The 12,030-nt window shown below is 32.2% G+C and overlaps 2 protein-coding genes across 5 annotated transcripts in view; both read left to right on the plus strand.

The window, feature by feature from the left end:
* The first annotated feature begins 1,487 nt into the window (after window positions 1-1,487).
* LOC109858746 lies at window positions 1,488-5,630 on the plus strand. 3 transcript variants are annotated; one of them, XM_020436297.1, is made up of 6 exons: window positions 1,488-2,425; window positions 2,530-2,759; window positions 3,344-3,648; window positions 4,067-4,248; window positions 4,692-4,849; window positions 5,064-5,630. In XM_020436297.1, exons 3-6 carry the CDS (start codon window positions 3,456-3,458, stop codon window positions 5,263-5,265), a joined length of 735 nt encoding a protein of 244 aa, XP_020291886.1. In that variant the 5' UTR covers window positions 1,488-2,425; window positions 2,530-2,759; window positions 3,344-3,455; the 3' UTR covers window positions 5,266-5,630. The 3 variants fall into 3 exon arrangements, with proteins under 3 accessions (XP_020291886.1, XP_020291887.1, XP_020291888.1); XM_020436298.1 differs by having other exon boundaries at window positions 1,488-1,861; window positions 2,281-2,759; XM_020436299.1 differs by having other exon boundaries at window positions 1,488-1,861.
* Window positions 5,631-8,846: 3,216 nt separating this feature from the next.
* LOC109858747 overlaps window positions 8,847-12,030 on the plus strand; it is a 31,197-nt gene continuing 28,013 nt past the window's right edge. The window contains exons 1-5 of one of the 2 annotated variants that reach the window (XM_020436300.1): window positions 8,847-8,962; window positions 9,655-9,885; window positions 9,959-10,050; window positions 10,547-10,758; window positions 11,004-11,182. In XM_020436300.1, coding sequence (XP_020291889.1) covers window positions 10,566-10,758; window positions 11,004-11,182 — 372 coding nt within the window. In that variant the 5' untranslated portion in view covers window positions 8,847-8,962; window positions 9,655-9,885; window positions 9,959-10,050; window positions 10,547-10,565. The remainder of the gene's footprint in view (window positions 8,963-9,654; window positions 9,886-9,958; window positions 10,051-10,546; window positions 10,759-11,003; window positions 11,183-12,030) is intronic. The other variant, XM_020436301.1, reaches the window with a different exon arrangement.

A 12,030-nucleotide genomic window follows, 5' to 3' on the forward strand; every position in this document is an offset into this window, starting at 1 on the left:
CTATAAAAAATACTCTGTTATTTGATTTGTCAATTTTGGTTAGCTGGGACGTCTTATAATAATCAATTTTGGTTATTCAAAGTAGCACAATAAATGTGTTTAAAAAAATTACAAATTATCCCAGAGAAAAATAAGTTGAAATATCACGAATTACACAGTTATTAACTTGTCTAAATAATAATGTTTAATATGAACTTACACTTTTTGCGTAACTTGGAATTTTAAATACATTTGCTGTGCTACACAGAGATATCAAATAATAACTAGTAAATCAATCAGTGTTCACATTATTAAGAGGGTACTCGATACCGACTATGAAAACCTATAACTCGACAATTTAGAAACTTAAATTTCTCTAATATCTACTTTTGTGTACTGCATTACATAAAAAATGCTTCTTCAGAAGGACATAAATATAAAAAACTACATAGTGCTTTTGAAAATGAGATATAATATTCTTTTGAACTCTTTTTTTATTCATAATGATAGCATATAATAACTCATTTTGTCACCACAATATTATTATTTATCTCATTAATTAAGTAGTTACATCATAATCTGAGTGTCACTATGTTCTTTTGTGTCGTACTTACAGCATCTTTTTTCACTTCTAGATAAGTTTTTGATAACTTTATCTAGAAGATATCTCTCAAAATTGGTTCTCCTTATTGGTTCTCAGAGGAATTTATCCAGAGGATAGCTATATATATATATAGCTATATATATATATCGAGAGGTATGAAGAAATCGGCCGTTAGTGTCAGTTCAGTGTAAATACGTACAGAATTCATTGTAAATACGTACAGAAGCTTTGAAATAATTTTACATGAATATATAGTAAGGTTATAGAAGAAAACTGTATAAGGGAAAAAATTTATCCGGAATTTTGACATTTTAAAGAACAAGCGCACTTAGAACAATTTACTTAATGTTGAAGAAGTATTTTGGATTTAATGCAGTAAATACGACACAAAATCAAATAATTAAACGTCGCTTTACAGGTATTTATAATCGGTATCCAAGTACTCTCTTAAAAGAATGTTGAACTTTCCTGTTTTACCCTCATGTCGTATTTAGAACTTTTTGTGAAACCTATGAATCGGAAGAAAACATGCTTCTCCAGATATAAAGAAAATATAGTAAAGAATGAGATAAAGCATAAAACTTTAAGAAAAACAAAAAAAAATTTATATACTGTTATTACAGAAACCACATTTTTACTTTATATGCAAAATGGGCCATATAAATCCAAATAAAAATATTTTTATCCCAAACTAGAAACATAGACGAATATTTTGAGTGCTTCAAAAAAAATTTTGAAGCCTTGTGAGACAAGAAAAATTCCAAGTACGATTAGTACAATTTTAGCAGAAGCGTCAGAGACAGAGATGCCAGATCGCGCCGGACAGCATCGAGAGTATCGAAGCGGGGTATCCCCACCGCCTTCGATGCTCTCATACGCATACAAGCGAAAACAGCGTCCGTGTGCGGTTCTCGCTTGTATGCGTACGACAACATCGAGGCGGTGGGGATACCCTGCTTCGATACTCTCGATGCTGTCCGGCGCGATTTGGCATCTCTGGTCAGAGAGAACCATATGTCTATCCTTGGCACTCTCATGTCATCTATCCTTGTTTTGGTTGGATTTGGTCCTGAGAGAAGGCGCCACCTACTCGATAGCATAGCGGTTGAGTAGCAGCTGAGCGAACTTTTGCCAGCGATTCAGCATCCTCTTAAGCGCTTACAGCATGCTTGCTCGTGTTGTGCGCATCCTCTTCACGCTGCCGCATGCTGTAAGCGTCTAAAAAACTGTAAACACTGGCGTCGACTTATAATCAACCGTTGAAAAGTCGACTGTAAGGTAACTTTAAATCGACGAGAGAGATAAGTATATTATTATATAATTTTCAATACTCTTAAAATATACTTAAAAAACAACCGACGCAATGATCACAATGATTAATTGACATTTAATGAGACTGGAGGCGTCAGATATACACAAATGCATAAATATATATGTTACAAGACTAATGTGACAAGACCAATAAGAGCACGAACAATGTTGTTTGTGTGGTGAAACGTTTGTACACTCTATATATTCAATAAATTTTCAACACACAAACAACAGTGTTCGTGCTCCCATTGGCCTTGTGATATTACTGTGTTTATCTTGGATATTTGGAGCCTTCATCACCATGCTGATTAAATGCAATTATGTTTAAGTCGACAATAATTATATTTAATTTACCCTTTAAAAACCATCTAATTGTCGGCAAATAGGTGACTCTAGTCAATTTATACTCGATTTTCGAAAGTCAACTTTAAGTCGTCTGCTAAAAGTCACAAAGTCAAACTTAAAAGTTACCTATAACTTGACTGAAAAAGGTCGACTATAAGTCGACAATCAGTCACTCGTGTTGTGTGGGTAAGACAATGCCGAATTTAATCGAAATAATGAAAAAGAAAAATTCGTATATCAAACAAGATAACGAGAGAAGACAATAACATTATTTTTACTATTTTGACAAGATTACCTTGCTCCAACACATGTGTGCTGCGAAACATTGAAATAAAACATCGTAGTTGATACAGAATTCATGCCAATTGGCCGACGCAAGCCGTTCAGTGAACAGATCGCACACGCGCATTACATATATAACCGCGCAAAAGTTTTATAAATTTACAACCAGTAGACAATTGTGCAATTGAGTTCCGCCATATATTAACACACATTAACTCACACAGAAGCGTACTCACACGTAAGTAAATTTACGCCTGTTACAGATAAAACTATTTCTTTTACTTATTAATCGTTTTGTATGTATGTAAAAGCTTACAGACAGCAGATAAGATCGAAACTATAATTTGTGACATTTCGTTGTGTTACGTGCAATTAAAGCGCAAATACGCCAGAATTCCGCGCGGCTAATACATATAATCTGTTTATAAAATTTTAAATACGCGTTTTACGTGCAATTTACACGCTCCTCCATACAATGTCTTATATTTTGTCTACATGTCTTCTGTTATTGTTGAATGTTTACATGCTATTTGTCATATATTACGTATGTTATTGTTATTGTAACGTAAGTATGTAATATATTGGATTTGCCAACAAACTCAGCTTTGATCTTTCAATTCGACACGTTACCAAAAAAAAAAAATAAAAAAAACAATTAAACTTAATTATATTGTTCAATTATATTCTTTAGAGTATAGTACTTGTGTCAAGTCAATAATAATTTAGAGTTGAGCTCGCGTAATCGTGTAGACTTCATGTAGCTATATCTATCTTGCTCGTGTAACGTGACATGTTTACATGGTACGTTGCTTCACTTAACAGCTGCGGTATAATGTTGAGAATATTTCGTTTTCATGACGTTTGATTCAAATGTCATCCGACACAAACGTTTATGCGGAAAATGAACTGAGAAAGCGATGCAAATTTAAAACAAATGATNAGTAATATGGAGCGTATCAAGCCATCCGGACAGCCGCCCAAAGTTTGGGAAGTACTTGAAAAAATAGGTAAGGACGGAAAACGGAAAAAATTCACGATTCAAGAGATTCCTGAGGACAGATACGAGGAAGCTGTTCAACATATGTGCACATACTTCTTGGCTGACGAACCGGTCTGCGCGTGTTTGAGTAAGTTTCATTTGGAAGAGAGTTTTTTTATTTGTTTAATATTATTTACGCAAGTAACTTTTACTAGTAAATTTTAAACTCAACATACATCGCAAAACTAAATAATAATTAATTTTTTATGTAAAGCGTGTTCAAAAATTATTTATTCTATTATATTAACATCCTTTTATTGGCTCGATGCGACCTTATTTATTTGCTACTTTGTAAATAATATATATAATTATTAAAACCACAATTATCTTTAATTTCGTATTTACTTGGTATCTAAATTCTTACCTAATTATTATGAAATTTACCTCAGATCTCAGAAGAAATATATTCGGAAATGAAATAATGTTATACAATTACAATAAGTATAATTATTTGCGTTTATATTGGTATATTGCGCTTTGTGTTTTGCTATTTTTCATTTTCACAGATGTCAAAAATAATCCCGCATTCGTAAAGGCCATCTGTACAACGTGGCGTCAATCGCTTTCGCTAGGTATATCTGTAGCAGCGTTCACCGACAATCCCGATGGCGGAAAACCCATACTCGCGGGTATGAACGTACTTATTATTGAGTACAAAGAGAAAAAAGACGCCATTTCAAATTTCAAGGTATCTAATATGTTAGTTTTCTGTAATAGTATTTATATATTTAACCGATTGCACATTTACAGATATACGCGATAAACAGTAATTAACGAGCAAGCGTAGATGTTCAAACAACAATTATAGCAATCCGTTAACTATAGCCGTGGCCACATATTGTATCGCTTGTCGTGTTGTTTCAATCAACTCTTTTGTAATGTAACTACGCCAATTAGTTATCTGTGTGCAATAGATGCTCGATGTACACAGTATATAAATTGTTTACGACAGTTTTACGTCAGTATGTAAAACAATCATGCGTCAATCATCTAAGTTTTTTGAGATGATTGTTCTACTTTTAGTAACACGCGCGCCAACAGAAAAAATTTTAACATATGCAGTATCATAACTGTTATGTTGTCAGTGTAAGAGTACCAATTATAAGTGAATAAAAAGAAATATTATTGCAGTGTTCACCGGAAAAACGCCAAAATAAATTTAGATTCACGGATTTCTCCGACATAGTGTACAATCGTTACGGAATAGACAAGTATCTGTACGCTACTGGACTCATCGTAACACCGGAGTTTCGAGGATACGGATTAGGCACGGATATTCTAAAAATCAGGTATGTATCTCAAGCGCTTTAATTTAACGTGTTGACAATACACGTAGTAGATTGCTTTCTTTTGTTGCAATTGTATGGTTTAAAACTACATAAAAAGAGCTGCATAACTTTTCTTGTAGAAAACAATCCACCTTTTCGCTTCTAGAGACATTTATATGTAATTTTTTATATGTCAATAATTATCAAACTTTGCGTCGATTACATTTTGATATAGGAACCACGTCGGTCGCGAATACAATATCCCGGCAACGTCTACGGTGTTCACGTCGATAATCTCGCAAAACTCAGCGGCGAACGCGGGATTCGAGGTATTCCAGGAGAAAAAGTTCACCGACATTGTCGACGAAAACGGAGAAGAACGTTTTCCTGGTGTTAAATCTCACGTACTAAAAGTTATGGGAAAAAGATTGCTTTAACTGTACGCACAAAATAATACATGATAAAAAATTTTAATATAAACCATTTCGACAATAAAAGAGAATATTTTTAATAATATTGAGAGATTGACGACAAAATAGTTTAAAAAGTAGCAACTTTTCAAACTCATATTGTAAATTTACGCGTTTATGTGAAATAATGTAACGTGACGTGTTTTACCATTATGAACGTGCGTGACAAGTATTATTTGTTATTAGGTGTATCGCTTCTTGCGTTTGGAATTATTTTTCTTTGTAACGCAACGATTTCAAACGGTTTAATTGTTGCAGCTTTACTCTCAGTAAGTCGCATAATTTAGCTTTTCGATGTTACTTGTGTATGTGTGTTTTACAGTTTTTACAAATGTTTCTACTCAATAAAGCATCATCAGTATGACCACAACCACTTTGTTTGTACATTCAGACCAAGTATGTTTTATGTACACGCACATCAATGAACAAGCACCTTTTACTTTATTTTGATTCGAAAACACATTTTGATAGTACTTTGTTCGGAAACAGTGTTGTATTGTTCTTAACAATATATAGGGTTGCTATTCAACCCTTATTAACAATCATATCTGAAAGTATTATAAAATAAAGATATTATCATTGAAGAACAAAGTCATGAGGTTTTTTTAAAACAGCAGTAATAAAAATCAATTTGCATAAGAAGAGCAAAATGTTTACGTACGCGTTGATAAGACGCGGATAACTTTACGATTATCCCAACTCGCTTCATTATCAGTATGAGTTAATATATGTATTCCGTGTCACATAGGTCGTGCGGGCTAAGCGTATAAAGTGTGTTTTTACCAATTCTAATTATTAAACAGAAATATCGCACAAAGTGTATAATCGCAATATCATCTGTCATTACACAATTGTCATACTTACTCGCTATGTGTGTATATTCATTACTAAACATAAAAGAGAGATAGAGAAAGTATATAATACACATAAACGCAATTATTATATGTTTCATATGTACTTTTTTTTCTCTCTTTATACATGTAGATTTTGAATAATAACTTCTGTAATCTTGTAACACAGAAAAAGATTATAGGCGTGTCCTATAAAAATACGTGTACGCGTGAGTATCCCGTTACGTAATAATTTTTTATACAAAAACTAAAAAAACACAAAAAAAAATAACTAATATGTGTACACGGACACACACATATACATTCATGTGTATATTTTATTTTGCCATATACATATAAGGTTTCTAATAACGTTTTTATTACGTTTTATTAACATGTTCTATAACAATAAGTGATAATTATGCCACATCCGTTCATGTGGTGTATTACTGATAATCAAAACAACACAAAGTTAACTAAAAGTTGACTATAAGTCGACTGGAGAAGTCAAGAGTCGACTTTAAAGTCAGTCTCTTGATTTATAGTCGACTAAAAGATGACGAAATCCGAATGTCCGAAAAATAGTCGACTGTCCGAGGTGATTAATAGTAGACTGTAAGTTGATTTAAAATTGCCTAGAAGTAGACTTTGAGTTAACTAAAGGTCGAGTACGAGTCGATTATAAGATGACTTTAAGACGAGTATATGTCGACTAAAAGTTAACTCTAACTCGAGTATTACTAGCTCAACCAATTAAATAGTTAGTATCTAGATAGGTAACGTTCTATCTTTTTGTTAACGTATGGCACACTGCACAAGTACAAAATATCTTACAGACATCATTGCCCGATAAAGTAAAAAAAGTGTAATGTAACTATCACATAGCTGAGTATTATTTAGTATAGTATAACTTAAGTTACTATAAATACCTTAGTAACTTACGGTATTATTTATAGTATTTATATTACGTTATTCTTTATATTAGTACCTTACGTTATTATTTATAGTAATTTAAGTAGTAACGTAAGTTACTATAAAGAATACTCAGTTATTTAATTTGTCAATTTTGGTTAGCTGAGACGTCCTATAAGAAAAAATTTTGGTTATTCAGAGTAGCACAATAAATGTGTTTAAAAAAATTACAAATTATCCCAGAGAAAAATAAGTTGAAATATCATGAATTACACAGTTATTAACTTGTCTAAATAATAAACTTTAATATAAACTTACAATTTTTGCGTAACTTTAAATTTTAAGTACATTTGCTATGCTACAGAGATATCAAATAATAACTATTAAATCAATCAGTGGTCACATTATTAAGAGGGTCCTCGATACCGACTATGCAGACCTATAAATCGACGGTTTACAAACTTACTTTTCTCTAATTTCTACTTTTGTGTACTGCATCACATGAAAAATGCTTCTACAGAAGGACATAAATATAAGTAACTAAATATTGCTTTTGAAAATGAGATAAAATACTCGTTTAAACTCTTTTTTTATTTATAAGGATAGCATATGATAACTTATTTTGTTTCATCACAATAGTATTATTTAAGAGGGGCCTGGGCCGTCCTGTTATTACCGATCGAAATAATTCGTATTTAGAGGTGTTTTTCGTAATTATTGCTCGGATAGAAAAACGGCTATACAGAATTAAAGAAAATAATAAAATGTATTTCGGAAACTTTTCAATATACCAAAAATGTGACAAAAAATTTTGATGTTAATTGTAAATCAAACATTTTTGTTACATTTTTGATATATTAAAAAGTCTCCGAAACACATTTTATTATTTTCTTTAATTCTGTAGAGCCGTTTTTCTATCCAAGCAATACTTACGAAAAACACCTCTAAATACGAATTATTTCGATCGGTAATAACAGGACGGTCCAGGCCCCTCTTAAGTAGTCAAATCATAATCTGAGTGTCATTATGTTCTTTTTTGTCGTACTTTGTGTCAGTTCAGTGTAAATACCTACAGAAGCTTAGAAATAATTTTACATACATGAATATAAAGTGAGGTTATAGAAGAAAACTGTATAAGAGAAAAAATTTATCCTGAATTTCGAAATTCTAAAGAACAAGCGCACTTTCTTAGAACGATTTACTTAATTTTGGAAAAGTAGTTTGGATTTAATGCAGTAAAAACGACACAAAAATCAAATAATTAAACGTCGATTTACATATATTTATAGTCGGTATCCAAGTACTCTCTTAAAAGGATGCTCAAACGTCCTGTTTTACCCTCATGTCGTATTTAGAACTTTTTGTGAAAACTATGAATCGGAATAAAAAATGCTTCTCCAGAAATAAAAAAAATATAGTAAAGAATGAGAGAAAGCATAAAACTTTAAAAAAAACAAAAAAAAGTTTATATACTGTTATTACAAAAACTGTATTTTTACTTTATATGCAAAATGGGCCATATAAATCCAAATAAAAATACCTTTATCCCAAACTAAACATAGAACGAATATTTTGAGTGCTTCAAAAAAGATTTTGATGCCTTGTGAGACAAGAAAAATTCCAAGTACAATTTTAGCAGAAGCGTCGGAGAGAAACAAATGTCTTTCCTTGGCTCTCTTATCCTATCTTTGTTTTGGTTTGATTCGGTCCCAAGAGATGACACCACCTACTCGATAGCATAGCGGTTGAATAGCAGCTGAGCGAACTTTTGCCAGCGGTTCAGCATCCTCTTAAGCGCTTGAGTACAGCATGCTTGCTGGTGTTGTGCGTATCCTCTTCACGCTGCTGCATGCTGTAAGCGTCTCAAGAACTGTAAACACTGCCGTCGACTTATAATCAACCGTTGAAAAGTCGAATTTAAGGTAATTTTACATCGACGAATAGTATATTATTATATAATTTTCAATACTCTCAAAATATATTTAAAAAACAACGACGCAATGATCACAATGATTAATTGACATTTAATGAGACTGGAGGCGTCAGATATACACAAATGAATAAATATATATGTTAGCGCGATGACAAATACAATTATCCAAGATAAACACAGTAATGTGACAAGACCAATGGGAGCACGAACACTGTTGTTTGTGGGGTCAACAGTTTGTACACTCTATATATTCAATAAATGTTCAACACACAAACAACAGTGTTCGTGCTCCCATTGCCCTTGTCATATTACCGTGTTTATCTTGGATGTTTGGAGCCTTCAACACCATGCTGATTAAATGCAATTATGTTTAAGTCGACAATAATTATGGTTCATTTACCTTTTAAAAGCCATCTAATTGTCGGCAAATAGGTGACTCTAGTCAATTTATAGTCGACTTTCGAAAGTCAACTTTAAGTCGTCGGCTACAAGTCACAAAGTCAAACTTAAAAGTTGACTATAAGTTAACTGAAAAAGGTCGACTATAAGTCAACAATCAGTCACTTGTGTTGTGTGGGTAAGACAATGCCGAATTTAATCAAAATATTCAAAAAGAAAAATTCGTATATCAAACAAAATAACGAGAGAAGACAATAACATTATTTTTACTATTTTCACAAGATTACCTTGCTTCAACACATGTGTGCTGCGAAACATTGAAAATAAAACATCGTAGTTGATACAGAATTCACGCCAATTGGCCGACGCAAGCCGTTCAGTGAACAGATCGCACACGCGAATTACATATATAACCGCGCGAAAGTTTTATAAATTTACAACCAGTAGACAAGTGTGCAATTGAGTTCCGCCATATATTAACACACATTAACTCACACAGAAGCGTACTCACACGTAAGTAAATTTACGCCTGTTACGGATAAAACTATTTATTTTAATTATTAATTGTTTTGTATGTATGTAAAAGCTTACAGACAGCAGATAAGATCAAAACTATAATTTGTGACATTTCGTTGTGTTACGTGCGATTAAAGCGCAAATACGCCAAAATTCCTCCCGGTTAATACATATAATCTGTTTATAAAATTGTCAATATGCGTTTTACGTAATGATTACACGCTTTTCCACGCAATGTCTTATATTTTGTCTACATGTCTTCTGTTATGGTTGAATGTTTACATGCTATTTGTCATATAATACGTATGTTATTGTTGTGGTAACGTAAGTATGTAATATAGTGGATTTGCCAACGAACTAAGTTTTGATCTTTCAATTCGACACGTTACCAAAAAAACAATTAAATTTAATTATATTGTTCAATTATATTCTTTAGAGTAGTACTTGTGTCAAGTCAATAATAATTTAGAGTTGAGCTCGCGTAATCGTGTAGACTTCATGTAGCTATATCTATCTTGCTCGTGTAACGTGACATGTTTACANGGTACGTTGCTTCACTTAACAGCTGCGGTATAATGTTGAGAATATTTNGTTTNCATGACGTTTGATTCAAATGTCATCCGACACGAACGTTTATGCGGAAAATGAACTGAGAAAGCGATGCAAATTTAAAACAAATGATNAGTAATATGGAGCGTATCAAGCCATCCGGACAGCCGCCCAAAGTTTGGGAAGTACTTGAAAAAATAGGTAAGGACGGAAAACGGAAAAAATTCACGATTCAAGAGATTCCTGAGGACAGATACGAGGAAGCTGTTCAACATATGTGCACATACTTTTTGGCTGACGACCCGGTCTGCGTGTGTTTGAGTAAGTTTCGTTTTGAAAAGAGTTTTTTTATTTGTTTAATATTATTTACGCAAGTAATTTTTACTAGTAAATTTTAGACTCAACATACAACGCAAAACTAAATAATAATTAATTTTTTATATGTGTAAAAAGCGTGTTCTCTAAAATATTTATTTTATTATAGTAAAATAATTACAATAAGTATAATTATTTGCGTTTATATTGGTATATTGCGTTTTGTGTTTTGCTATTTTTCATTTTCACAGATGCCAAAAATAATCCCGTATTCGTAAATATCATGAGTACAGCGTGGCGTCAATCGCTTTCGCTAGGTATATCTGTAGCAGCGTTCACCGACAATCCCGACGGCGGAAAACCCATACTCGCGGGTATAAACGTATTTATTATTCAGTACAAAGAGAAAAATGACGCCATTTCAAACAAGGTATCTACTATGTTAGTTTTCTGTAATAGTATTTATATATTTAACCGATTGCACATTTAAAGATATACGCGATAAACAGTAATTAACGAGCAAGCGTAGATGTTCAAACAACAATTATAGCAATCCGTTAACTATAGCCGTGACCACATCTTGTAACGCTTCTCTTGTTGTTACAATCAACTCTTTTCTAATGTAACTACGCCAATTAGTTATCTGTGTGCAATAGATGCTCCCCAAGCATCCAGCTGACGTTGTAATGACGTAAATATACGTGATTTTTGTCACTAATTGGTGATTATGACCTAAATCTGACGTTATTTTGAACGTTATAACAATGACGTCAGTATATACGTCACACATATACGTCATATATGATGTAACTATTGGTCTTTGGAGTAACGTCAGTTGAAATAAGTGAGTAAGACGTCATAATGACGTTATTTAAATAACACGGTAGTTAAAAATTTGTTTTTGAGTATATATTTATATATTATATGGAAGATCTCACTAAACACGTAATATTACGAAAATATCACAGTAACATTGCAATATACTAGTAATATTAGATATTATAATACAATATTACAATAATATTATCAATATATTACATTTATATATAATATTGAAATAGTACGGTAATATTGTATTGTATTTTAAGTAGCTAGCTTATATGAACGTTATATAGATATTATTTAATGTTATTTACTATTTAGCACGTTGCATACATCGCATTATATCTTATATATAATATCATACATATCTTTTGCTACGTTGTGGTAAAAACCTAACAACTTTTGTTTTAAACATAAACGCTTTGTTTTCAAAATGTAGTATATCAACAAAGAACA

This window comes from Pseudomyrmex gracilis, unplaced genomic scaffold (genome assembly GCF_002006095.1).
Source record: "Pseudomyrmex gracilis isolate BER0280 unplaced genomic scaffold, ASM200609v1 scaffold_222, whole genome shotgun sequence".
In the NCBI taxonomy this organism is placed as follows: domain Eukaryota; kingdom Metazoa; phylum Arthropoda; class Insecta; order Hymenoptera; family Formicidae; genus Pseudomyrmex; species Pseudomyrmex gracilis.